Source organism: Hyla sarda, chromosome 4 (genome assembly GCF_029499605.1).
Source record: "Hyla sarda isolate aHylSar1 chromosome 4, aHylSar1.hap1, whole genome shotgun sequence".
Taxonomy (NCBI): Eukaryota; Metazoa; Chordata; class Amphibia; order Anura; family Hylidae; genus Hyla; species Hyla sarda.
Window position 1 is genome coordinate 337,415,131 of NC_079192.1, and position 27,669 is coordinate 337,442,799.

General features: G+C 40.5%; 1 protein-coding gene across 12 annotated transcripts in view; it reads left to right on the forward strand.

The window, feature by feature from the left end:
• TENM2 (teneurin transmembrane protein 2) overlaps window positions 1–27,669 on the forward strand; it is a 2,592,228-nt gene that overhangs the window by 2,270,099 nt on the left and 294,460 nt on the right. For all 12 annotated transcript variants that reach the window (XM_056575104.1, XM_056575105.1, XM_056575107.1 and 9 more), the window contains 2 exons: window positions 14,685–14,880; window positions 25,890–25,991. In XM_056575104.1, the coding sequence (XP_056431079.1) occupies window positions 14,685–14,880; window positions 25,890–25,991 (298 nt within the window). The remainder of the gene's footprint in view (window positions 1–14,684; window positions 14,881–25,889; window positions 25,992–27,669) is intronic.

The following is a 27,669-nucleotide window of genomic DNA, read 5'->3' on the forward strand; positions in this document are numbered from 1 at the left end:
CTAAGTGATGCAGTTTTTTATAACGGACCACTGAAAAATTTGAGTTCACATTATGATATTTTATTCGTGGCAATTTCAGACCTGGAAGTGACTTCCCTGTGCCTTAGTGTTTTTGCAAGGATAACATTGTGAAGACTTCAATCAATGTAAAATGTTGTTGATACAGTATTCTGTGTTTTTTTTTAGGTTTTTTAGGTTTCTATTTGTGGTATCAAATAGTTGTCTTTAAAATGGAGCATTGTCCTCACCATTTCACGTATTTGCATCCTCTGGTTGTATTCCCATTCTCTGATGCCCAGTATGAACAAGCATTAGTATTTTTCATAATTCCCATATAAAGCCAGTCACCATGTTTTTATTTGGCAAGATTCAATGAACATAGGGGATTGAATCAGAAAACATGAGAAACATACTTTTGAATAATTTGATTCACATGGTACTGCCAAGCGCCTAGATTACTGAGCATTCCAAATCATCCAATTCCATGGTAGAAGACAATATTATCACCAGCTTTAATGTATTTATAGACAGCGTTGGGGTTCCGTGTTACAAATATGGACTGCTGTAGACCCTCAGTGGCACAATGGACATATACTTCATAAAACGTGAGGAACAGTTATCTCCATACCAATGTGTTTTGAATGTACCTGCTCTTACTCATGGTAAAATGAATGTGTCAGGAGACCACAGTTTTAAGACCACATGGATATCTTATGATTTAAGGCATCTGTAGCTTAAAAATAAAAGATACATTTGGGGGAAAGTAAAACGTAACAAGGGACATTGATAATACCCGTGCTTTCGTAATGCAAATCAAAGGGAAACATTCTCACATTTCTAACAAGAATGATATTGGAGTAAATTTACTTCAACAAATCCTATAAGAGATCATTTTGAAAAAAATCAAGCCCAATTGCAGGCTTATTTCAAATTTTTATAGTATGCTTCCCAACTATACTATATTTTTTCCTATCACATTGTCTACCCAGAGGAAGTTCTTTTTTAAATGCATAGAAAGAGAATGATCTCAAATTACCAGAATAATATTCAATAAAATGCTGAGCAGCTTCTGATGAACTTAGTTGATTTTTGTTTATATATGTGATGTGCTCAGAGATATATGTCTTAAAGGGGTACTCCGGCTCCAGATATCTTATCCCCTATCCAAAGGATAGGGGATAAGATGTCTGATCACGGGGTCCCGCCACTGGGAATCCCCGCAATCTAGCATGCAGCACCCACCTGTAAGCACTGCAGGAAGCGCTGGAGGCGTTATGCCTCCCGACCACGGAGATGGAGTATTGTGATGTCACATCTCCGCCCCGTGGGACATCACATCCCGCCCTCTCAATGCAAGTCTATGGGAGGGGGCATAAAGGCTGATAGGGGTAAGATGTCTTGGGGCAGGAGTACCCCTTCAATTTGTGTGACATGCAATTTACTGCAATATATATATATATATATATATATATATATATAAATTACAGGATGTACAATAAAAGGCATAGACAACATTACAAGTGTCACAATTAATTCTGAAACAGAGAAAATCCTGTTTGAGAAAACCATAATTTATTGAGAGTGTGAGAGTGAACCCCATTTACGTATAACCAAGGATGCTACCTCTTGTAGCAACAGCCCCTTACAAAAAAACACAACTTTGATTCCTGTAGTAAGATCGGCAAATATTTTCCTTAATGTTACTACATTTACTATGAGATGTAAAAAAAAAAAAAAAAAAACACTTAGCTATTTACTAATTTCATGCAGCACACGGTTCTGATGCCACTTTTCCTAAGCCTACAATTGACATCTGCATCTTTTTTTCTGTATTCATGATTATCTGAGCGTGACTGTTTGATCCATAAAAACTGTCCAGTGGGAATTGACCTGATGGTATGGATTGGGTGTACAGAGGTTGCATTGCTAGCAAGGGCTCTCTATATAGGAAAGTGAATACACATTCAGCCATAACATTATCAATCAGTGTAAGATAAGGAAGATTTGCTACATCCCCAAACATAGAGCCAGAGGGCCTCAGATTGGTAGAGTTACAGTAAACATAATCCATTTAGTGCAGCATGGACGAGACATTGCAACACCAATTAAGAGGTTGTTGATATAGCGCTCATACCACATTATCGCAACCAAATAGAGATTCCACACCAAAAAATCCATCCTCCCAAGCGGCCATGGCATAATTGGCCAAAGAAAGTGAAATTTATGAGTGAAGTGATTATTAATGAAAGAGACAGAAGCAAGCAGAGACTGCAAAGAGTTAACCGTATTAGATCTTTCCCTGTGCTTGATTCACAGCTTAAGCTATGTTTACAGAGCATATTTATATGCATACAGTGATCCCTCAACTTACAATGGCCTCAACATACAATAGTTTCAACATACAATGGTCTTTTCTGGACCATCGTAAGTTGAAACCAGACTCAACATACAATGTACAGACAGTCCAGATCTGTGAAACGTGTCAATGGCTGGAAGAACCGACCAATCAAAATGGGCATTCACTGGTAAAAGACCAGTATTACTGAAGCGTATGCACTGACTGGTGTCTGGTAGCGCCCCCTACAGTACAGGAAGGTATTACATGTTCAGTATATAAAACAAAGGTTGTATTTTTATTGTATTTTTACAATAGACCATATGTTTTTGAGAAGCTGAAATAGTTTTGGCAGTTGTCATAATGCTGGACCAGGGTTGTATACTATAGGAAATGAAGTCGCCATGGTACATATTTATTTTAAATATGTCAGACTATATCACTAAATATTGCTGTAACATCATCCAAGCCCAGTGTTCGTTTTTTGATCTGAGGTTAATATGAATAAATCACAAGGCACAGAAGAAGCTCCTCAGACTCCTATGAGTTGCAGAGATTCTGGTGATCTATAGCCACATGTGATGTGTGCCCAAATTGCACTTTAGCAGCAGCACTTTCTAATGCTTCCTTTTGTATCACATCTACTCTGAAATATTTCTCCATTTTATTACAGTTATGCACATCACACATTATTTGTAGTCACTACAGGAAACCTTTTTTATATTCCTGTGAAAAACACTGACAGATTCAGTGGGGGGAAAAAAACAAAACATAAATGCGTGGCCATGACTTCATTTTTCTACCAGTTTTCATACAGACTTTTGGCTATTCCGCTTTTATATTCACATTTAACTTGAATAATTTCCACATTTACAATAATAATGGTGCCATACATTTTCCAACGTACTGTTAAAATGTCTAGTGTTCAACTATTTGTTTTATTCTGACTATAGTACAGCACTAATAAGTTCATTACAGCTAAATTAATAATAACCAAGGAAAATGACACCTTCAGACTCAATTTTCATATGATAATGTAGCTCACAGAGAACAGTTCTGGTAGTTAAGGAGAATATATCTGCAGCTCTTAGCAGCAAATACTGCTGATATTATTGGATAGCTGTTAGGGTATAAAAATGAACTGTACCTTTGGTGATAGTGGGGGACTTATAAAATCACCTTTTTATTTTGCACCAAGTTTCAAGGAGATAGGGGTTGAACTGCTCAAGTGCCACAGCCTGGCAAACATTCCTGCTTACCCTTGCCTCCCAGCCCCTCCCTGACTGGCATTCAGAGCCATACAGAATCCATAGGGGGAGAAATATCAAATCTTGTGCAGAGGAACAATGGAGAAGTTGCCCATAGCAACAATTATCCCCAATAGATTGTCATGGTAACAGTCACCACTTCTCAATCAAGTGTGCTCCCCATGAAGAAATGCACATTGGTGACCCCCACTGTTGACAGTCTAAGTTGCCACCATGCATTCTCTCTTGGCCAACAAGATCATGTTTTGCCTTTATGGCGCTAAACATATTCCATAGAACTGTACACAGCCTGTCATCACTGTCCTTGAGAACTGTGGTGCTCACAGTGTTATTTATTTTTCATGCACACACATTAGGGCAAATAAAGCTAAGAGGAAACCCACACAAACTTTTACTGTTAGTTAGATATAAAACTCAGAACCCATTTTAAGACCTTCTGCTTTGATGGCTAATGGAGTTTTCCATTATAACACCATATTTTTTCACAAGAGGCTGGGGATAGGGTAAAAATAGAAAATAAATTATACTGACCTACCTCAATCCCTTGCATTCAACGACTTCTGGTCCCTACTCAGCTCCACTAGTTGCTACTAGCAAGACAAGTCTTTTCAGTAAAACCTTCCTGCCCAGCCAGTCAATGATTGAGGTTGGACACTGAGTGTGAAGGCCTGCAGCTATTCATGGTAAAAATGCACATGTAAGACAGCTTTAAATATATAATATCCAATAGAGCAGCACAACCACACGTATGAAGCAACAGGTGCAAGAAGAGAAAAGTCCCAGGTCACGGGTCACAATGAAATCCACACCAAAAAAGTAAACCCACAGCAATCCAAAGTAGATGAAAAGTGAGGGAGGTTTATTAACCTGACATCATAGCGATGTTTCGGCTGCCCACTGTGCTGTGGGTTTACTTTTTTGGTATATATATATGTATATATATATATATATATATATTTGGCACCCCTGAAATTTTTCAAGAAAATGAAGTATTTCACACAAAGGGATTGCAGTAACACATGTTTATTCCTTTTGTGTGTACTGGAACTAAACCAAAAAAAGTGAGGGGAAAAAAGCAAAGTGGACATAATGTCACACCAAGCTCAAAAAAATGGGATGGACAAAATTATTGGCACCTTTAACTTAATATTTGGTTGCACACCCTTTGGAAAAAACAACTGAAATCAGTTGCATCCTCAAATCACTGATATATAGATAAATAATAGCTAGCTCAAACTAACAAATCAAAATCTCCAGTAGCTAAAAATATCTTCCTTTATTACAAATAGCATATTACAGAATACAGTATATATAAATCCCCATAAAAACAGTAATTCACATTAATACACAAGGTGCGATATTTATAGGGACAATCCCCAATATTACATCCTAACCCTGAAATCAGTCACTTCCTATAACCATCAATAAGCTTCTTACACCTCTCAGCCGGAATGTTGGACCACTCTTCCTTTACAAACTGCTCCAGGTCTCTCTTATTGGAATGGCGTGTTTTCCCAACAGCAATTTTAAGATCTCTCCACAGGTGTTCAATGGGATTTAGATCTGGACTCATTGCTGGCCACTTCAGAACTCTCCAGCGCTTTGTTGCCATCCATTTCTGGGTGCTTTTTGACATATGTTTGGGGTCATTGTCCTACTTGCAGACCCAAGATCTCGGATGCAAACCCAGCTTTCTGACAATGGGTTGTACAGTGCGACCCAAAATCTGTTGGTAATCCTCAGATTTCATGATGCCTTGCAAACATTCAAGGCACCCAGTGCCAGAGGCAGCAAAACAACCCCTAAACATCATTGATCCTCCACCATATTTCACTGTAGGTACTGTGTTCTTTTCTTTGTAAACCTCATTCAATTTTCGGTAAACAGTAGAATGATGTGCTTTACCAAAAATCTCTATCTTGGTCTCATCTGTCCACAAGACATTTTCCCAGAAGGATTTTGGCTTACTCAAGTTCATTTTGGCAAAATGTAGTCTTGCTTTTTTATGTCTCTGTGTCAGCAGTGGGGTCCTCCTGGGTCACTGCCATACTGTTTCATTTCAGCTTGAATATCTTTGGAACTTGTTTGGGGCTGCTTATCCACCATCCGGACTATCCTGCATTGACATCTTTCATAAATTTTTCTCTTCTGTCCACACCCAGGGAGATTTGCTACAGTGCCATGGTTTGCAAACTTCTTGATAATGTTGCGCACTGTGGACAAAGGCAAATCTAGATCTCTGGAGATGGACTTGGAACCTTGAGTGTTGATATTTTTATACCATTTTGGGTTCCAAGTCCTCAGACAGTTCTCTTCTCCTCTTTCTGTTGTCCATGCTTAGTTTGGCACACACGGACACACAATGCAAAGACTAAGAGAACTTCTCTCCTTTCTATCTGCTTTAAGGTGGGATTTTTATATTGCCCACACCTGTAACTTGCCCCAGGTGAGTTTAAAGGAGCATCAGATGCTTGAAACGATCTTATTTTTACACAATTTTGAAAGGGCGCCAATAATTTTGTCCATCCCATTTTTGGAGCTTGGTGTATATATCGGCAGTTTTACTACCCTATCATCCTACAGTTTTAATACAGGATGGTCCTTCACTTGATCATAATAGGTCTGTAGTAATCTTTGAACATTTTAATGCTTTAGATCACTACAGTAAACTGTAAGCTCTTGAGGGCAGTGATTTATTGTTTGACCTTGAATAACATCTATAATGCGCCTTCCCTACAGCAATGAGTTATAAATCTGAATAATTTGAAGGGGACTATTGTCCAATCAGAGGATAATTTGGATTTTGTTATGACTCAATCGTACTTTCACAAAAACCTTTTTTTTTTTTTTTTATCAAAGCTCTCATTTGTGAAATTACTTTTATGATGTATTGAAACAGTTGGCAGTAAGGTTTAGTAACATCCATTCCAGTACAGGAATGGTGTGAATGGGGCTGGATTTAAGACGGTGAAGGCTTCTGGGAGAAAAAAATCTGCTTGGTACCCATTATGATCTTTATTGCATTCACTATTTTTACCCCCTTAGTCCCTTACCCAAACTTAGTAATGATTCTCTGCAAAGAAGTAAACATACCTTAGCCAAATGAGAGCATATTACAAAAACTATATGATAACTATATTACACCAAGATTCTTATAGGCAGGGTTGAAATTAGGAGTTTAGGGTTAAGGGTTTGGAATTGCTACTCGATACAATTTAATATGGTAGACAACACATGCATTTAAATGGAAAACTTTTTTTTTTTTTAATTAACTAGTGCCAGAAAGTTAAACAGATTTGTAAATCACATCTATAAAAAAAAATCTTAATCCTTCTAGTTTTTTTTAGGGGCTGTATACTAAAGAGAATTCCAAAAAAGAAATGCATTTCCTCTGATGTCATGACCGCAGTGCTCTCTGCTGACCTCTGCTGTCCATTTTAGGAACAGTCCAGAGCAGCATATGTTTGCTATGGGGATTTTCTCCTGCTATGGACAGTTCCTAAAATGGACAGCAGAGGTCAGCAGAGAGCACTGTGGTCATTACATCAGAGGAAACGCATTTCTTTTTTGGATTTCTCTTTAGTATACAGCACCTAAAAAGTACTGGAAGAATTAAAAGGGTTTCTTCCGGTGAAAAACTTTTTTTTTTTAAATCAAATGGTGCCATAAAGTTAAACAGATTTGTAAATTACTTCTATTAAAAAATCTTAATCCTTCCTGTACTTATTAGCTGCTGAATACTACGGTGGTAATTCTTTTCCGTTTGAAATACAGAGCTGTCTGCTGACATCACGAGCACAGTGCTCTCTGCTGACATCTCTGTCCATTTTATGAACTGTCCAGGGTAAAAAGGAAATCCCCATAGCAAACATATGCTGTTCTGGACAGTTCACAAAATGGACAGAGATGTCAGCAGAGAGCACTGTGCTCGTGATGTCAGCAGACAGTTCTGTGTTTCAAAAAGAAAATAATTTCTGCTGTAGTATTCAGCAGCTAATAAGTACAAGAAGGATTTAGATTTTTTAATAGAAGTAATTTACCAATCTAGAGAAAAAAAAGGGGTGTATGTGCAGCTCACAATAAATAGTACACACCGAGGTCAAGCTAGGGCATGCAACTATACCCTAATTGCACAAAAAAGGAAAAGCCAATAGTAAGAAGTTGCCCGGACCTTCTAAGTGAATAAATAATGGTATGGATATTAGATAAGAAAATTTAAATAAATAATTGTCTGGATCGTGCTTCAATGATAATAATATAAACAATTTATTAAAATATGATAGATAGACTATAGTTAGTTACTTCTCACAGGGCCCATGTGAGAAGAACATATACAATAAAAACAACCTTTAGGTAATAATGTGCATAAAAATATGAAATAACAAAAATTAAGACAATATTAATGGCATAATGACAATATCACTGGCATATATTTAGTTTCTAATGTGCAGCTGGTGTTTAACCGCTGGTATCTAGGCGCCAACTGCACAATAAGTGAAATATAGCTGGGGGTGCCTGTATAATCGTTTCCCTCTTTAAAATATAATGTATCCTTGTAATAGTTCAACAATTTGCAACAGTTTCAAATGAATGTTACCGATCCTTTTAGTGGCAACCTGGGTAAGAGGCGCTGTTTCCGCAGTGTGTAGATGGTGCCGGTACACTGGGTCCTCTGTGCAACGTTCCAGATGGTAATGGTAGAGTCCAGCAAGGTCCTGGTGGAAGCGGTGGCGATTGGCGCTGGCAGGCGCCGATGATTGCAGATCGCCGGGAGGACGCTGGCGCTGGCAGGCGCTAGAGATGGTAAGTCCTCACCGCTGGCTAGATGGAAACGAGGACCGTACACTGGATGCCGGCAACACGAGGTGAGCTCCTCGTATCCAGTGTATGGTCCTCGTTTCCATCTAGTTGAATATAGTGCTTTGTTTCCTAGACATACCATCACTATAAAGTCTATAAAGTCAACTTTTGTGCTCAGAACTGCTTCCCATGTTGAGTATTTCTGCTTTTGCCCTTCAATGGTGGGGGGGGGGGTGCACGTTATAGAAAACAGTATAACAGGGGGCCCATGCTCATGTCCAATTTACTAAGTTACTGACTAACGGAGAATTTACATTACTGGATGCAGCCCTCTAAGTATGCATATACAACTAAATGTACTACTAAAATAAAAATAAATAAATAACTGATATAGCTAGTTTTACTTAAAATATTGATCAAACTATTAATTGAAAGTCACATCTATAGCAGGGCTCTGCCACAGGCGAGATACATACATATGAATTAGTAATAAATGATGAGGATAAAAAGATGATAAAAATCAGTATTAAGTCCAATGAAAGACCCCCTGCATAAAAATGTATATATAGTCACTCGTTGGATGCAGTCTATGATGTAATCAGATAGATAAGTTAAGCATATATAAACATATGAGACAGTTGGTGCGCTGCACCACTCAGCACCCGACAGCCGGCAAATAGAGAAGGTCTCTCATCATTTATTACTAATTCATATGTATGTATCTCATTTGTGGCAAGGGCCCTGCTATAGACGTGACTTTCAATTAATAGCTTAATAAATATTTTAAGTAAAACAAACCATATCAGTTATTTATTTATTTTTATTACATTTAGTAGTACATTTAGTAGTATATGCGTACTTAGAGGGCTGTATCCAGTCATGCAAATTCTCAGTTTTTTTTTTTTGGCACAAAGGGTATCGTGCAGCACAGCGACCTCGGTATACATTGTATATTATAGTGTGAGCCACCCACAACCCTTTGTTTTAATTACTTTACTGACTATTTTACTGAAGTTATACAACAATATTTTCTCGCGTTATACTCTGTATGTTGATTTTAGAATGAATGTAAAGACATTCAAAGTATATTACGAACTGTCCGGTAATACAGATGCCATTTACAAAAAAAAAATATCTATCTATAAATATGTATGATAACTCAAACATGAGGTAAGTCTGCAGGTTCAGCTGTGTAATCATCTTTATTCTCTTGTAAAAAGTAGCTAAGTAAAAGAGTTCACCTAAGATCAACACAGTATTTGTAGCACTTATAGAAACCTATTTACACACTGTACTGTCCCAGGCTGTGCAGGAACAATAAAAAAGGTAGGGGGGGTGAGTGGGGACTGGGAGCCCTCTGAACGGCAGCAGCAGATCAGGAGAGTTAAGTATTACTTCTTATTTCCTTTTTGTATAGTGCCCCAGTCATACTGTAGATATATATATATATATATGAAGTGAATAAAACCTTTTTGCACCTTGGATTTTTGTATGGAGTGCCGCACCATTTTTTGGATGGATTAGCTATGGAACTCTGATCAAGTTCTTTTGGAGCTGGCACCCGACTGTCTTTTTTAGAAGTAAAGTAGTGCTGCAAAGACCCTTTGTGTGTATATATATATATATATATATATATATATATATATATATATATTAGGGGTGTGAATCGGCAATAATTCGATTTGAATCGCGATACCAGGGTGGCGATTCGATATATCGCAATATATCACGATACTGTCATGTTGGCGATATATCACGATATATCGCGATATTCCCTATTAAAAGCTTGGGAAAACTTATTCTAGCTGAGAAAGAACAAGGTCCCGCGAGAGTTGTCCTGTGAGTGCGTACGTTCTCCTTCCTGTTTGTTCTGAGTCTGTAGTCTCGCGGTAGCAGCCTGCGAGTGGGACAGAGCTGATAACAGGTACACTGCCAACTAGTGGTCAGGAGTTTAAGTGTTATAAAAAAAATAAGACAGACAAATAGGACTGTGACTCAGTGAGTGAAATACAGTAAATGTTAATTATAATAATTTATAAAAAAATCGATTCTCAGAATTTTCAGTATCGCAGAACAAAAAATCGCAATAATCGATTTTTTCTTACATCCCTAATATATATATATATATATATATATATATATATATATATAAAATGTTTATCCCTTGCCCTGGACATCCCCTTAAAGAACAACTGGCTGTAAGAAAATTATTGGCCATTCTTAAATTTTTATACATTACTCTTGGGTTTAGGTAAAAGTGGATTTATCCTTTCCATTAGGTGAATATGTATATAAGATGATAAGTGAGCAGTTTCAGAATATCCTCCATTAAGGGGCTCTCCAATTTGGTAAGCCCCTAAAGAAGCCCTATCTTAGAAAATGATTCTCTTGCCAATAACCTGATCCCAAAGTGTCTTTTTGTTTGACTCATTGGGGGGAGATTTATCAAAAACTGTGCAAAGGAAGTTTCCCAGTTGCCCATAGCAACCAATCAGATTGCTTCCTTCATTTTGCAGAGGTTTTGTTAGAAATGAAAGAAACAATCTGATTGGTTGCTATTGGCAACTGGGCAACTTTTTCCTCTGTATAGGTTTTGATAAATCTCCCCCATTGTGAGCAGCTGTATTCTGTGGAGAAATCTACAAAAAAAAGTGTTTGCCAAACCAAAACAACATGAGCCCCCTTTTATTAACTAATTCTCTAATATTTATCAAAATGTGCGAGAGAAGAACTGGAGAGATTTTCCTACACCAACCAATCACAGCCCAGCTTTCACTTTACCAGAGCTCGGTATAACAGGTAAGGTGAGCTGTGATTGGTTGGTGTAGGAAAAACCTCTCCAGTTTTTAAAGCATTTTGATAAATCAGGACCACTGTGTATATCAGGATACACCACAGGAATTCCAGTTACATTTCCTCCAAACCATTATGAACACATCCACTATTCTCTCAAAGTAATAGAGAGATTGTCCGCTATTTCAATGTCCATATCATTGTAGTAAAATAGTAGTTATAGAATATTTTACAGAACCACTTTAGAGTTTATTCATTGTAAAATCTAATGCACAGTTAGCAATGCATTGACTTCTATTCACTTGAATTGAACCTAATGTATTGTTAACAGCACATTACCCTCCTCCTAGTACTACTGAATAAGGAACCAAGGCATATTACTAATGTGAATTTTCTAATAGATTTATCATTCAGGCATGGCAACGTGATACAGCTTTCCTGCTTTACAGCTCATACAAAAGCAATATTCAAAGCAGTTTTGCTCTGTTTCACACAGAAATTTGCACAAATAAGTCAATTGTGCAAAAATTGGAAAGAAACAAGCAGAGGACACTGTAAACCTATTATTTGTTCTTGTACAAAAAGCTTCTTAATAAGAATATTGCACAAAATCAATGTTTAAATAGTCAACATATAAACAATAGTACAGGTTACAGGAAAATGTATACAAATATTTATATATATATATATAAAAAAAAAATAATACTCTTTTCAGAATCACAGAATTACGGTCATACAGCCAGATAAGTTAGATAATATTTTTCTTATTAAGTCTTCTAATAAATTAGGGAGTTACATATATATTAATCCCTCAATGTGTTTGTATTATTGGAAAAACAATCCAGTAATAGAATAAGGTAGTTCAGGTCCCTGATATTGCCCCATGAGGCCACTAGCACCATACAAGTCCCTGTTTAGGGCACCCTCTATTCTGGCCACAGTACAAAAGAGGCAGGTTGTTGTATATTTTTTTACTCTAGTGTTTGTCTTTACATTCTTTTGCTTTGTCATTTCTTCTTTATGTCAATAAAATTTAGTTGACGTCCACTAAGTTTCCACACTACTAGGAGCCAGTACAGGAGTATGAACAGACTCTGTCACAACTTTGGCTGGGCTAAGCTGGGGTGTGGAATCTATTGCAATGTTCACCTTAAAATATCCCTTATTGGGATATAACCTTTGTTCAAAAAAGCATCCTTTCCTGGAAGTACGGTGTCCATTTTAGGACATTGTCAGTCGTCAGACATAACTCCGTCCTCCGTCAGGTGAAACGGCACCCCGCCTCTTCCCTCGGACCAATCACACTCAGTCGTCAGCTGCAACTCCATTCTCAGTCATGTGAAACAGCGTCCCGCCTTCTCCCTCACACCAGTCGCCATCCTCCTTCAGCCACAACTCCATCCTCCCTCATCAAAAACTGCGTCATCCAAAACGCTGTCATGCCTCTGACAATTCTCCCTCAGATGCAACTTCCTGCCGCATAGCAGAGCCGACGCTGCACAGCATTGTATAGCAGAGTTGAAACTGTGAAATTTGCACGTGTGTACTACAGACACTAAATGTGCTACAGAGTCTGTATAGCAGAGGCGACATTGAATAGCATGTGCAGCAGAACCGGTATAGCAGAGAGCCGACACTGACTTGGCTCTGTTTCACGGCAGGAATGTTTTTTGTCTGAGGGATGACGGAGTTTCGGATGAGAGACTTTATGATGACAAAGGAGGGAGGAGGGAGTTGCAGCTGATGCCTGAGGGAGATTGGCTTGAGGGAGGATGCGGGATGCCGTTTCACCTGACTGAGGATGGAGTTACGTCTGACGATGTCCTAAAATGGACACCGTATGGAAGGACATATCTTCAGTGTAGTCTCTGTAATAACATCCTAAGATATTGCAGTCAGCACAGCCATACAATTACATACATACCCAGTGTAACGTATAATCACTTGTTGGATATTTATGGTGCTTAGTGTTGTTTTTTAACAAGTCTAGTTTTTATTAAACAAAAATCAAAAAGAACATTCAACAGTGGCAACTTTGCATGACATGTATGGATACAGTGAGGGCTATGAAGAGATGTACTGTAAGATCTTCCGCAGTACAACATGGCAAATGCAACACTTAGAGTAAGATGGTTCGGGTGTAGACAATTACATAGCAAAACAAAGCAGCACCTTAGGGAAATGTGGGACGCTCATGATACCTCACGGAAAGTAAGAGGTAAAGCTACATTTTTTAAGCCTTTTTTAAGGGTTAGACATTCATTTTTTTTTAAATAAAGACAGGCATATGGTACAGGCATATACTAGAGGCAGTGTGCAAGCAACATCTGTTTAGTGTGCAAGCTGCACAATTTCTCAGATATCAGAGTTCTGAGGAAGCGTGCAGATTCCATACGAAACTGCTTTCACCTGCAAACCACTGTCTGTAATTGGTCACATATGCCTGTCTCTATTTTTTCACGACCTGGTTAGTGCTGCTTGAAACGGTTGAAATAAGACATATGTTCATCAAGTTGTTGCAAATATTGTGTCTGGAATAGCATCCACTGAAGGCATGCAGGTAGTGTTTTCAAAATGAGATAAAATTGATAAACAGAAGCATGGTCATACAAATCCTAGGTTATAGTTAAAATAATGCATGTGACATGGCAGATAAAAGATCAAAGCAGGCATTGATCCAAAGGCAGACTGGGCTAACAGTTCGGGTCATATCCAAAAATAGCATCAGAACATATACCTTCACAAATAAGCAGGACACAAATAACCTTGTTGCTTCAGGCAAGGTGTGGATGTTCTGAGCAGGATTATACAATAGCTGAACACTGACCAGCTGACAGAGGCCTGTCCCTCTAAGCTATAGCAGAGCTCTTGTCTGCTGCTATGGGGAGATTGGTGATGTAGCAATGGGAAGGATGTCAGCTGTACAGTTATGTGCAGCAGCCAGTGGCCTATAGTAGTCTTATACATTAATCTGCCCTAAAAGATAGAGACCATTTCAGGTGATATTGAATTTAGTGTGATCTTTATGGATCTATTGTTCTATTGAAAATTGATCTGTCAGAAACACAGACTTGATGGACACTTAGACAAAGAATACATCGAAGCTTTGGGAATTTTATACTTCATTTTCTATACATGGTGATCCTTGACTTTAAAAAGTCTAGTTCTATATAAAAAAAAAAGATTCTACGTATTAATTAAAATAATTTACTCCCCTGTTTTCAGTGCATCATGTCCTGTAATCTTATACTCCTGACACTTTCATCTTTTCTTATATACCAGCCATTGAACTATGAAAACTGCTTTAATATTGTAACTATCATATGTGCCTCAGAATGTTAATGTTGTTTAAACTGCTCAAGCCTTGGATTCAAGCATTATGTGATTGAGTTAGACTAATGAGGTATAATTATTATTATCATAATTTACATCCTGTTCTAAACCATACTAACATCTCTGATAAGCTCTAATATCATTTCCATTTACAGTACGACTTCATGGAGCGCTTGGACGGCAAGGAGAAGTGGAGTGTAATCGAAGCCCCAAGAGAGCGCCGCAGCATTCAGACGCTGGTACAGAATGAAGCTGTGTTTGTCCAGTACTTGGATGTTGGAATTTGGCACTTGGCCTTCTACAATGATGGAAAGGACAAGGAAATAGTGTCATTTAATACAGTTGTCCTTGGTAAGCATATTATTGTACATGCTTTAGATCATGTTTGCATCACATTTTTTCATACAGAAATGGGTTGGAATTTTATCTAACCAATTTTAGTTACCAACACTTTATTGACAAGTTGTGGAGACTCTGCCCTCTGGAAGGAGAAAGGTCAGGAGCTATCTAAGGCAAGCAAAAACCTGTAAAGGTCTAACCTGAAACAAACCAAATGTTCACCATCGAATCTGGAATTAATAAGCGATTCCATATCTGCTAGACGTGCATTAAGAGGAAACCTAGTTACAATATGATGCCAGAAGTCACATTTGTCAAAATGATATTGCCACCGCCTACTCAGCAAATTCAAGAGGCCATAGCATTACAGAAGGCACTTGGAACCTTTGGAAAGTCTGGAATGGTTCTCAATACTTTATATTTATTTCGATGATACTTGCAATGCAAGAATTCTCAACAAATTTTTGTCAAAGTGAGCCAATTCCTGGAGATATCGAATTGGTGTAGCTTCAAGATGCTCGCCGGCTCAAGGGGGCACAGGAACCACTCACAAGTTGACCAAGTAGGAGATGAAAAATGTATTCCCAAGATGCAATGCATTTCACTGTGATTGCGCAGCTTCTTAAGGCATGATGAACAATTTTGATAAATATTCTTCTCCACCCTCATGTCCTTGTTTTAATTGCACCATGGAGCGCTCTCACCTTTATTTTTAGATTAATTCCTGGAGAGTCCAGGAGACCGCAAACCACATAACCAATGACCAGGATTAGCACACATACAAAGCCATGTTACTGCTTCAAGGAGCAGCAAGTCGATGGATGTGTCTGCATAGGTGACATAACTGTACAGTGCTAACACACTTGCACATCAATCTTGTGCTGGGGTGCACTGCAAGTTGTGGGTGTAATAAAAGTGGTAGATAGCAGGGGTTGAATAAAAAAATGGGAGCTGTGTGTTTTCAGCACTGCAATATAAAGAAGGTAGCATGGAGCCTCCAGAATCAACAGCTGCTTGTATATACTGGGTAGTAGGAGTGCATAGTGAGGTGTGCTAACTGTATGTAGAAGATGGGGAGGTCCTGGTGAGATGTGATAGAGGGAGCACACATTGAGGTGTGCTAGGTGAACAAAGAGTACAGTGAGATGTGCTGGCTACATATATGGAATAGTGGAAGTCCCTAGCAATACTGTCAATTGAGAGGGATATTTTAAATATTATTATTAAAACATGTTGCTCATATTAAAATTAAGTGATTTTAAATACATTTAAGTTTGCTGACATTAAATGCTATTTACTTTAATTACAGATGTAGCCTTGGTTATCTTAATCATGTTCTGGGATACATTAATGCACCAGGGATCAAGATCAGGCCAGTCATTGAGGGATAATGTTATACTTAGGTATCTGAAATGTGTTAGGATAACTTATCTCCACTTCAGAAGAGCAGTATAACATGTCAAGGATCAAGATGAGACGATTTGCATCTGTTTATCAGTATTTTCCTAAAATTTTTGTTTAAGGAATGAGAGTTTTAATACTGGGCTGTTGTAAGAGACTTAGGGAGTGTGCTAACAGTCCACCATTAGGGTATCTAATACTTGCCTTTGCCCCCAGGTACTGGCAACCCTGACTATACCACTGGCTTGATGTGCTACATACTGTGCCCTATACACGATCAAGTAGAACACCACAGGCAGTTTGTTGTAGGGAGTCTTGCATACCATTATGTAAAGGAATTTTCCTGAATCTAAGGATTTAACACATTCCTGCAATGTTGCCATTCAGAAGTCCAATTAGAAGCTGCTTGAAATTTTATTACTAAGCAGGGACATCAGCCATGAGGGTTACAAGTAAGATTTCATATAGGAAACTCTGTATTTTTCCTGGGCTTCAGTTTAACCCCTTAAGGACATAGGGCGACCTGACGTCCTGGTAGTAAGGACACAGGGCGCACCTGTACGCCCGTGGGAATTCCGGTCCCCACCGAGCTCTGGGTAGTTACCGGACCTGGATGCCTGATTCAGCAGGCTTCCCGTGCAAACCCAGATCGGCGATTTGCAGCGATTCCAGGCTGATTGGTTCTGTGGTGAGCAAATGCCAGAAAATAGGGATGATCGGAGCTGTCAGAGACAGCACCGACCATCCTGAAGGATAAGAGCAAAGTGGCAGGGATGCCACCTCCTCCTATCCCCTGCCATTGGTCGGTCAGGAGTGACCGACCATTGCCAGTTGGGGCGGGGGGGTTAAAGTTGAAATCCTCGCTCTGCCCGCCCCTGGATGTCCGGGCAGAGCAGTTGGAAGATGGCGGCGGGTGCCGGAGCACTTCAGGATGGCGAGAAACCAGTGATCACGGCAGGAGCTGCGGCACCCAGGGGCAAGATTGGCGGCAGCGGCGGAGGCAGTGGCGAAGGCAGCAGTGAAGATCAGTGGTAAGTGATCTTCACTGCTGCCTTCTACGAGTTGCCAAACTACAACTCCCAGCATGCCCAGACAGTCAAAGGCTGTCTGGGCATGCTGGGAGTTGTTGTTTTGTAACATGTGGAGGTCCACAGTTTGGAGACCACTGTGCAGTGGTGTCCAAACTGTAGCTCTTCCAGATGTTGCAAAACTACAACTCCCAGCATGCCCAGACAGTCCAGGCATGCTGGGATTTGCAGTTCTGTAACATCTGGCCCTTCAGATGTTGCAGAACTTCAACTCCCAGCATGCCTGGACGGTCTTCAGGTTTGCCCCCCCATGTGAATGTACAGGGTACATACACACAGGCAGGGGTTTACAGCGAGTTTCTCGCTCAAAGTTTGAGATGCCGCAATTTTTCCGATGCAGCTTAAACACCCAGCGGTAAACTCACTGTAAACCCCCACCCGCGTGAATGTACTCTAAAAACACTACACTACAGTACACAAAATAAAAAGACTACATATAAACATACCCCTACACAGTTACACCACCCCCCCCCCCAAATAAAATAAAAACATTTCTTGTACATCACTGTTTCCAAAAATGGAGCTTCCAGCTGTTGCAAAACAACTCCCAGTATTGACGGGCAGCCATTGACTGTCCAGACATGCTGGGAGTTTTGCAATAGCTGGAGGCACCCTGTTTGGGAAACACTGCCCTAGGGTATTTTGGTATCGGAGGCAAGTCTAATTCTTGCATCCGGGTCCGTCCCTGTGCAAATCTCTAATTTAGGCCTCAAATGCAAATGGCGTCTCTAACTAAAGAGCCCTGTTGCATTTCAAGGCAACAATTTAGGGCCACATATGGAGTATTTCTGTACTCGGGAGAAATTGCCTAACAAATTTTGGGGGCTTTTTCTCCTTTTACCCCTTATGAAAAGGTAACGTTGGGGTCTACTCCAGCATGTTATTGTAAAAACATTAAATTTTTTACACTAAGATGCCGGTGTTGCCCCATACTTTTCATTTTCACAAGAGGTAAAAGGAAAAACAAACCCCCAAAATTTGTACAATTTAGTAGGTGAAATACCCCATATGTGGATGTAAAATGGTCTGCAGGTGCACAACAGGGCTCAGAAGTGAGAGCACCATGTACATTTGAGGTGATTTGCACAGGGGTGGCTGAATGTTACAGCGGTTCTGACAAACGCAAAAGAAAAAACACTGTCATGTGACCCCATTTTGGAAACTACACCCCTAAGGGGTATAGTGAGCCTTAACACCCCACAGGTGTTTGATGAATTTTCATTAAAGTTGGATGTGAAAATGAAAAATTTGCAACACCATTTCTTCTGAGTATAAAAATACCCCATATGTGGATGTAAAGTGCACTGCAGGCGAACTACAATGTTTAGAAGAGAAGGAGCGTCATTGGGCTTTTGGAGAGTGAATGTGTCTGGAATTGAAGGCCATGTGTGTTTACAAAGCCCCCATGGTGCCAGAACTGTGCCCCCCCCCTCCCCCACATGTGAACCCATTTTGGAAACTACACCCCTCAAGGAATGTAACAAGGTGTGCAGTGAGCATTTCCACCCAACAGGTGTCTAACAGATTTTTTGAACAGTCGTCCGTAAAAATGAAAAATTTTATTTGCACAGCCCACTGTTTCTAAGATCTGTCAAACTCCAGGGGGGGGGGGTGTAAATGCTCACTGCACCCCCTATTACATTCCATGAGGGGTGTAGTTTCTGAAATAGGGTCACATGTCGGGGGGTCCACTGTTCTGGCACCACGGGGGGGCTTTGTAAACGCACACGGCCCCTGACTTCCATTCCAATCAAATTCTTTCTCCAAAAGCTCGATGGCGCTCCTTCTCTTCTGAGCATTGTAGTTCGCTAGCAGAGCACTTTACATCCACATGTGGGGTATTTCCATACTCAGGGTTAAAAAAATGGAGTTAAAATTTTGGGAAGCTTTATTTCCTATTACCCCTGTGAAAATGAAAAATTTGGGGTAACACCAGCATTTTTGTGAAAAAAATCTAATTTTTCATTTTCATGTTCAACTTTAACGGAAATTTGTTAAGCACCTGTGGGAGGTTAAGGCTCACTGTACACCTTGTTATGTTCCTTGAGGGGTGTAGTTTCCAAAATAGTATGTCATGTGGGGCTTTTTTTAGCTGTTCTGGAACCATAGGGGCTTCCTAAATGTGACATGCCGCCCAAAAACCATTTCAGCAAAATGTGCTTTCCAAAAGCCAAATGTGACTCCTTCTCTTCTCAGCATTGTAGTGCACCAGCAGTGCACTTGACATCCACACATGGGGTATTTCCATACTCATAAGAAATGAGATTACAATTTTTGGGGGGCATTTTTCCCTATTACCTCTTGTAAATATTTTTAATTTGGGGAAAAAATGCTTTTTAGTGAAAAATCCACATCCGAATTTAACTAAAAGTCATCAAACACCTGTGGGGTGTTAAGGTTCAATGTACCCTTGTTAGGTGCCTTGAGGGGTGTAGTTTTCAAAATAGTATGCCATGTGTTTTTTTTTCTTTTTTGCTGTTATGGCACCATAGGGGCTTCCTAAATGCGACATGCCCCTCGGAGACCATTTCAGCAAAATTTCCTTTCAAAAAGCCAAATGTGGCTCCTTCTCTTCTGAGCATTTTAGTTCGCTCACAAAGCACTTTACGTCCCATGGGGTATTTCCATACTCAGAGGAAATGGGGTTACAACTTTTGGGGGGCATTTTCTCCTATTACCTCTTGTAAAAATGGTTAATTTGGTGATAATAAAAATCATTTTAGTGGAAAAAAAAATAATTTACACATCTGACTTTCCGGAAAAGTCGTCAAACACTTGAGGTGTTAAGGCTCACTGTACCCCTTGTTATGTGCCATGAGGGGGGTAGTTTCCAAAATAGTATGACGTTTTTTTTTTTTTTTTTACTGTTATGGAACCATAGGGGCTTCCTAAATGTGACATTCCTTCCCTTCTGAGCCCTTCAGTGCACTCAAAGATCACTTTATGTTCATATATGAGGTATTTCCTTGCTCAAGAGAAATTGGGTTACACATTTTGGGGGGCTTTTTCTCCTTTTACCCCTTGTGTTAACAAACTTTCTGAATGTCATTTTCAATACTTTGAACGGTGCTGTTTTTATAATGGGGTAATTTATGGGGTATTTCTAATATGAAAGCCCATCAAATCCACTTCAAAACTGAACTGGTTCCATGAAAATTTCTGATTATGAAAATGTTGTGAAAAATTGGAAAATTGCTGCTGAACTTTATAGCAGCAATTTTCCACAAAATTATCGAAATTTTTCAGGGACCAATTCAGTTTTGAAGTGGATTTGAAGGGCCTTCTTATTAGAAATACCTCATAAATTACCCCATTATAAAAACTGCACCCCTCAAAGTATTCAAAATGACATTCAAAAGGTTTGTTAACCCTTTAGGTGTTTCACAGGAATAGCAGCAAATTGAAGGAGAAAATTCAAAATCTTAATTTTTTACACTGGCATGTTCTTGTAGACCCAGTTTTTGAATTTTTACAAGGGGTAAAATGAGAGAAATCTCCCTAAAATGTGTAACCCAATTTCTCTCTAGTAAGGAAATACCTCATCTGTGTATGTAAAGTGTTCGGCGGACGCAGTAGAGGGCTCAGAAGGGAAGGAGCGACAATGGGATTTTGGAGAGTGAGTTTTTCTGAAATAGTTTTTGGGGGGCATGTCACATTTAAGAAGCCCTTATGGTGCAAGAACAGAAAAAAAACCACATGGCATACTATTTTGGAAACTACACCCCTCAAGGAACGTAACAAGGGATACACTGAGCCTTAACACCCCACAGGTGTTTGACAACTTTTCGTTAAAGTTGGATGTGTAAATGATTTTTTTTTCACTAAAATGCTAGTTTTCCCAAATTTTTTTTATTTTTACAAGGGGTAATAGAAGAAAATGCCCCCCAAAATTTCTAACCCATCTCTTATGAGTATGGAAATACCCCATGTGTGGACGTCAAGTGCTCTGCTGGTGCACTACAATGCTCAGAACGGAAGGAGTCACATTCTGTGAGGGGTGTAGTTTCCCAAATGGGGCCACATGTGGGGGGGTCCACTGTTCTGGCACCACGGGGGGCTTTGTAAACGCACATGGCCTTCAATTCCGGACACATTTTCTCTTCAAAAGCCCAATGGCGCTCCTTCTTTTCTGAGCCCGCAGAGCACTTTACATCCACATATGGGGTATGTTCTTACTCAGAAGAAATGGGGTTACAAATTTTGGGGGGCTTTTTTCCTATTTTCCCTTGTGAAAATGAAAAATTTTGGGTAAAACCAGCATTTTAGTGTAAAACATTTTTTTTTTCCATTTTCCCATCCAACTTTAATGAAAATTCATCAAACACCTGTGGGGTGTTAAAGCTCATTATACCTCTTGTTACGTTCCATGAGGGGTGTAGTTTCCAAAATGAGGTCACATGTGGGTATTTATTTTTTTGCTTTTATGTCAGAACCACTGTAAAATCAGCCACCCCTGTGCAAATCACCAATTTAGGCCTCAAATGTACATAGTGCGCTTTCACTAGCGAGCCTTCTTGTGCGCCCACAGAGCATTTTACGCCTACATACAAAACTACAACTCCCAGCTTGTACTGTACAACTCCCAGCTTGTATTGGGAAATGTATTTATGCAACAGCTGGATGTACGCAACTACAACTCCCAGCATGCCGAGACAGCTGTTTGCCGTTTGGACATGCTGGGATTTGCAGTTTTGCAATATCTGGAGGGCTACAGTTTAGAGACCACTACACAGTGATCTCCAAACTGTGGCCCTCCAGATGTTGCAAAACTACAAATCCCAGCATGCCCAGACAGCAAACTGCAGTGTGGGTATGCTAGGAGTTGTAGTTTTGTAGTTCTGCTCAGTGATCTCCAAACTGTAGCCTCCAGCTGTTGGAAAACTGCAAATCCCAGCATGCCCACACAGCAAAGAGCTGTCTGGGCATACTGGTAGTTGTAGTTTTGCAAAATATGGAGTGCTACAGTTTAGAGACCACTGTATAGTGGTCTCAAACTGTAGCCCTCCAAATGTTGCTAGGCAACTCACTGACTTCCGTAGGATCCAGGGAGCCGCATCGCTGTCCTCTTCTGCCGCCGATCACCGCCGCTGATCGCCGCCCACTGCCACTGCCAATGGGTAAGTGGACCTTTGGCGCCGGTCCTCGTCGGTTTCCCCATTCTGCCCAGCCTACTGTGGGTGGGCAGAATGGGGAAACCGAAAGTTAACCCCCCCCGCCCCTGTTGGTTGTCGCTTCTAGATGACCAATAGCAGGGATAGTAGGGGTGGCACCCCTGCCACCTCACTCCTTTCCCTTCAGGGGGATCGTGGGTGTCTTGAACAACCCCGATTCCCCTTATTTTCCGGGTCACCGGAGACCCATAAGACCTGGAATTGCCGCAAATCGCTGGTGTGAATTCACCGGCGATTTGCAGCATTCGACGACATGGGGGGGTCTAATGACCCCCTGAGAATTTGCGCAGCGTGCCTGCTGACCGATATCCGGGGACCGAAATTCCCACGGGCTTACATTTACATCCTGAGTCCTTAAGTACCAGGGTACTCCAGCTGTTGCAAAACTACAACTCCCAGCATGTACTGATCGCCGAAGGGCATGCTGGGAGATGTAGTTATGCAACAGCTGGATGTACGCAACTACAACTCCCAGCATGCCGAGACAGCTGTTTGCTGTTTGGACATGCTGAGATTTGCAGTTTTGGGTGTCAGGGTGTCGGGACGTACCTGTACGTCCTGGGTCCTTAACTTGTTATGGGGTTAATGACCCAAACACCAAATCCTGTCTAAAAGAGAATACTAAGAGATATTCATATTTCTCCCACAGACGTCAGTGTTTGCGAAGGATTTCTGTGGTCACTGCTCTTTCTTGGCCTTCCTTTCCCCTTGTTGTTTCCCTCTCCCACCTCATTACTTGTAATTGTAAGGCACAGTCAATGTTAAGTGCATGAACACCAATCCGTGGGAAGGGGGATTCATTTGTTCTTGCAGAATATACATTTGGAAAATGGGCTTGAGAAAACCACAACTAAGAAGTCAGAGGTAACCGGTCTAATAGCCAGGTAGGCATCTTGGAAAGGCAATGACAGTAATTGGACAGATATCAAGAGAAAGAAACAGCATTTCATTCAGTTCAGAGGCTCCTGAACATATGCCTATTATCAGAACTTTTTTTTTTCCTATCAAGGGCAATGGAAAAAGCTGAAAGCCTGTGCACTCTGTGATCAGCAATAAGAGAGGGAGAAGCAGACATATGTCAACCCGAGATCACACTAAGTACACCTTTGGATATAGAAAAACTACCTTCTTGTGCTTTCAAGCAAAGCAGTTGAGAGTTTGCTCAGAAAAAAAAACAACAAAAAAAAAAAACACCAGGCGCAAATAGTGTGACATATTTAAAAATAAGCCAGGATTTCTTTTTTACTTTTATTAATAATGGCTCTGGTGCATCATGGGAAGAGTATGTTCTAATGAACCTTGGTTAAAGGCTTGAACCATCGTATATGCAGCTCTGCATCAGTTCAGGTATAATCTCTGACTTGACTTTCTATAAAAGGTGTATGTCCCCAGTGAATCCCATTTAGTCATGTATTGAAGAAAATAAAGTTGAGGAGGTAACAAATGAACATGGTTTACTATAAGCGTTTTCATATGGTTTACTATAAGGGTGTTACGAGCACTCCTGCGGTCCGGTGTCCCAGCCGCAGGCGGTCCCATGCTGTTATGGGCGCTCCTGCGGTCCGGTGTCCCGGCCGCAGGCGCTTGCCTCTGACCCCCTCTGACCCCCTCTGTTGCTGCCCCTACTCACCTCTCCACACTATTATGCATTCTTTTTGCCGGCATGCGTGCACTAGGGGATGGGTGCGTTCACGCCGTCTCTCTGAGATTTAAAGGGCCAGCGCGCTGGTAAATGGTAATTGCCGGGTGCTGACCCTATGAAGGGGACTTACTTCCCCTTGACCCCTGCCAGATCTTTGTGTCTCCTAGAGCCTTAGAGAAAGCGTTTTCTGTGTGTTCTGATTATCCGTGTACCGTACCTCCCTGATAAGTTCCTGACCTTGCTCCTGTGCCACCAGCCTCTGACCACCTTGCTACGTCCCTGACCATAATCCTGTGCTTCCAGCCCTGACCTTTTGCCAGACCTGACTACGAGCTTGCTTTATCCTTCCTGTGCCATGCTTCACCTCAGCAGCCTGTGTGGACAAGTCGTATCAGGGGTAATGACCTGGGTGCTGCCTGCCGCAGCAAATCCATCCCGCTTTGCGGCGGGCTCTGGTGAAAACCAGTGGCACCTTAGACCCCCTCTCTACTACAGCCCACATCATCTTCCACAGAGGTCCAGCGGCACTTCTCCATCACCAGCCGCCACAAAGAGTTTTGGGTGGCATTAGAATATTGTAAGTTAATATCTTAAATATATGTAAATATGTAGTATAGTAAAAGTGTCACTGTCTCCTGGGGTACATAGCAGTATTGAAGTACAATGGCAATAACTAACATGAAATGCTTCTAATGCTTTACACCCAGCAACTTAAAGAGCTGCTTTATACTTTTCTAATACCGTCTCTGGATCAGAACAATTTCATTGAGGAGCAGGGGCATTGCTATGTCTGCAAAAGACCAGGGCTTGAGCAAATATCCCAAGCATGCCCCTAACCACACCCCTAACCACACCCAGTCATGCCCCCTCACCACGCCCTCATTCACACCCAATCGGGCAAGGAGAATTATCACCATACATATTACCGCCATAGTTAGTGACCATATCTAACCAAAACTAAGACCAATATTACATGTATTACCAGTACAAAAAACTTCTAAGGCAGTGTTCCCCAACTAATGTACCTTAAGCTGTTGCAAAACTGCAACTCTCAGTTTGCTCAAATAGCCTTTTGCTATCTGGGCATGCATGGAGTGGTAATTTTGCAACACATGGAGGCACCCTGGTTGTGGAACATTGTCTTGGAAGCAGTGTTTTTACAATCAAGGTGCCTTTAGATGTTGCAGAACTGCAGCTCCCTGTAAGCCCAGTCTGGGCATGCTGAGAGTTGTTTTACTACAACTACAGAGGGACATAAGATGGCGGTGGGGTCGTGGTGTGGCCAACACCTCTACCTCACCTCTTCACCATGTGGGTCAATGTAGGCAGCATAGTTCCCTCACATTAGATAGGCAGCATATTTTCCCCACATTAGGTAGGCAGCATAGTTTCCCCACATTAGGTAGGTGGCATAGTTTCCACACATTAGTTAGGATAGATTCCCCACATTAGGTAGCAGTTTCCTGAGAAGCCAGAGTGTCCTGATGGGGGGGGGGATACACTTCACCCTCATCCAGGCCCATTTCATTCCATGAAAAGAATCTTCTTCCCAGACAAACTTGTTCTCACTATACTGTAGCCACCTTCCTATATATACTTTTTTTTTTTACAAATAATAAAAATTTTCATTGTCTACTTTAATTCCTTTTTAGAGTGTTAGCCTTAACATTTGTATCTATATATTTGATTCACGCTGTTTTTTTAAATTTATTTTTCAAGATTCTGTTCAAGATTGTCCTAGAAATTGTGATGGAAATGGGGAATGTGTTTCAGGAGTCTGCCATTGCTTTCCTGGATTCCATGGAGCAGACTGTGCAAAAGGTATGTGGTATTTGGACATTGCACTTTATCAGACTAAAATAAAATGAAAAAAGGAAAGTTTGTGGTTCATTCATTTACATATAGTCAAACTTCTTATTACAGATTGGTGTTTCCCTTATTTAAGGCTACATTCACACTACCATTATAACACGGTAGTGCGACGACCATCTGGAGAGCTGGGCAGAATAGTGGGAGAAAAATTACTGCGTGTGCCGTCTTCTTTCCTCACTATTCATCACAGCGCCTGGTGGCCCCCGTAATAATAAATGGGAGCTGTCATGACCCGTTGTTGCCCGTTGCTCCCCATCATGAAAACGGCCATTAGGGGGGGGGGGGAATAGACTTTGTCGGCCGTTCTCGACGGGAAGCAACAACAGCGTAAAAGGGGCCCAAGTGGAGTTTTCCAGCTCACAAAGTTATCCCTTAGTAATAGGATAAGGAATAACTATCTGATCATGGAGGAATTCAACTTATGGGACCTCTGCGATCTTGAGAACTGGGAATGAGTCTCCCAATGGAAAGGAGTGGTGGGTCACGCATACGTCATGCTGCTTCATTCTTTATCTATGGGAGTTGCCAAAGATAGCTGAGTACAACATTCAGCTGTCTCTATGGCTCCCACACATAATGAATGGAGCAATGGCATGCGTGTGTGACACACCACTCTATATAGGAGACTCTGGTTCCCCACTCTGTGTAATAAGGCCAGTAATCAGCCGGTGGAGAAACAAACATTTGTTCATTAGTTTATTGCTTCTTTTTGACATATTTGTAGTGTAAAAAAAAACTTTTTTTTTTTGTCTGCACATCTACCCATGTAATTGGGATGTGTGGCCAACAAATGATGAAAGCATAGGGCAGCATAAATTATCCAACGATCTTCATGCAGCCCTGGCCATATGGTTGTCACTCCCTGTAACAGGAAATCAACATTCTTGTACTGCCCTCATCAAGCTATCCAATAGTGCTCTATAACATAAATCCCTGTTATAACCTTTGTTGTCTAAATTGGCTGAAACTAATCTGTAATAAGAGAAAAATGCATATCAACACAGGTGTGGACAAATCAGTTAAAGGGGTACTCCAGTGGAAAAACAATTATTTTGAATCAACTGGTGCCAAAAAGTTAAACAGATTTGTAAATTACTTCTATTAAAAATTCTTAATCCTTCCAGTACTTATTAGTGCTGTATACTACAGAGGAAGTTCTTTTCTTTTGGATTTATTTTTTTTCATGACCACAGAACTCTCTGCTGACCCTTCTATCCCTTTTAGGAACTGTCCAGAGCAGCATATGTTTGCTATGGGGATTTTCTCCTGCTCAGGACAGTTCCTGATATGGACAAAGGTGTCAACAGAGAGCATTGTGGTTGTGACAGAAAAGAAATCCAAAATGAAAAGAAATTTCCTTTGTAGTATACAGCAGCTAAGGGAAGGATTAAGATTTTTTAATAGAAGTAATGTACAAATCTGTTTAACTTTCTGGCATCAGTTGATTAAAAAAAAAAAAGTTTTCCATCGGAGTACCCCTTTAAAATACTATGAAGATAAATATTTCTACTTTGCTGGTAGGTATGATATTATTAATGGGATGCAAAGGTATAATCTCGCACACTTAAAGAGATTATCTGATGGGAGGGGTTATTTTTTTGATCAATGCCTATTCAACAGTATCTAG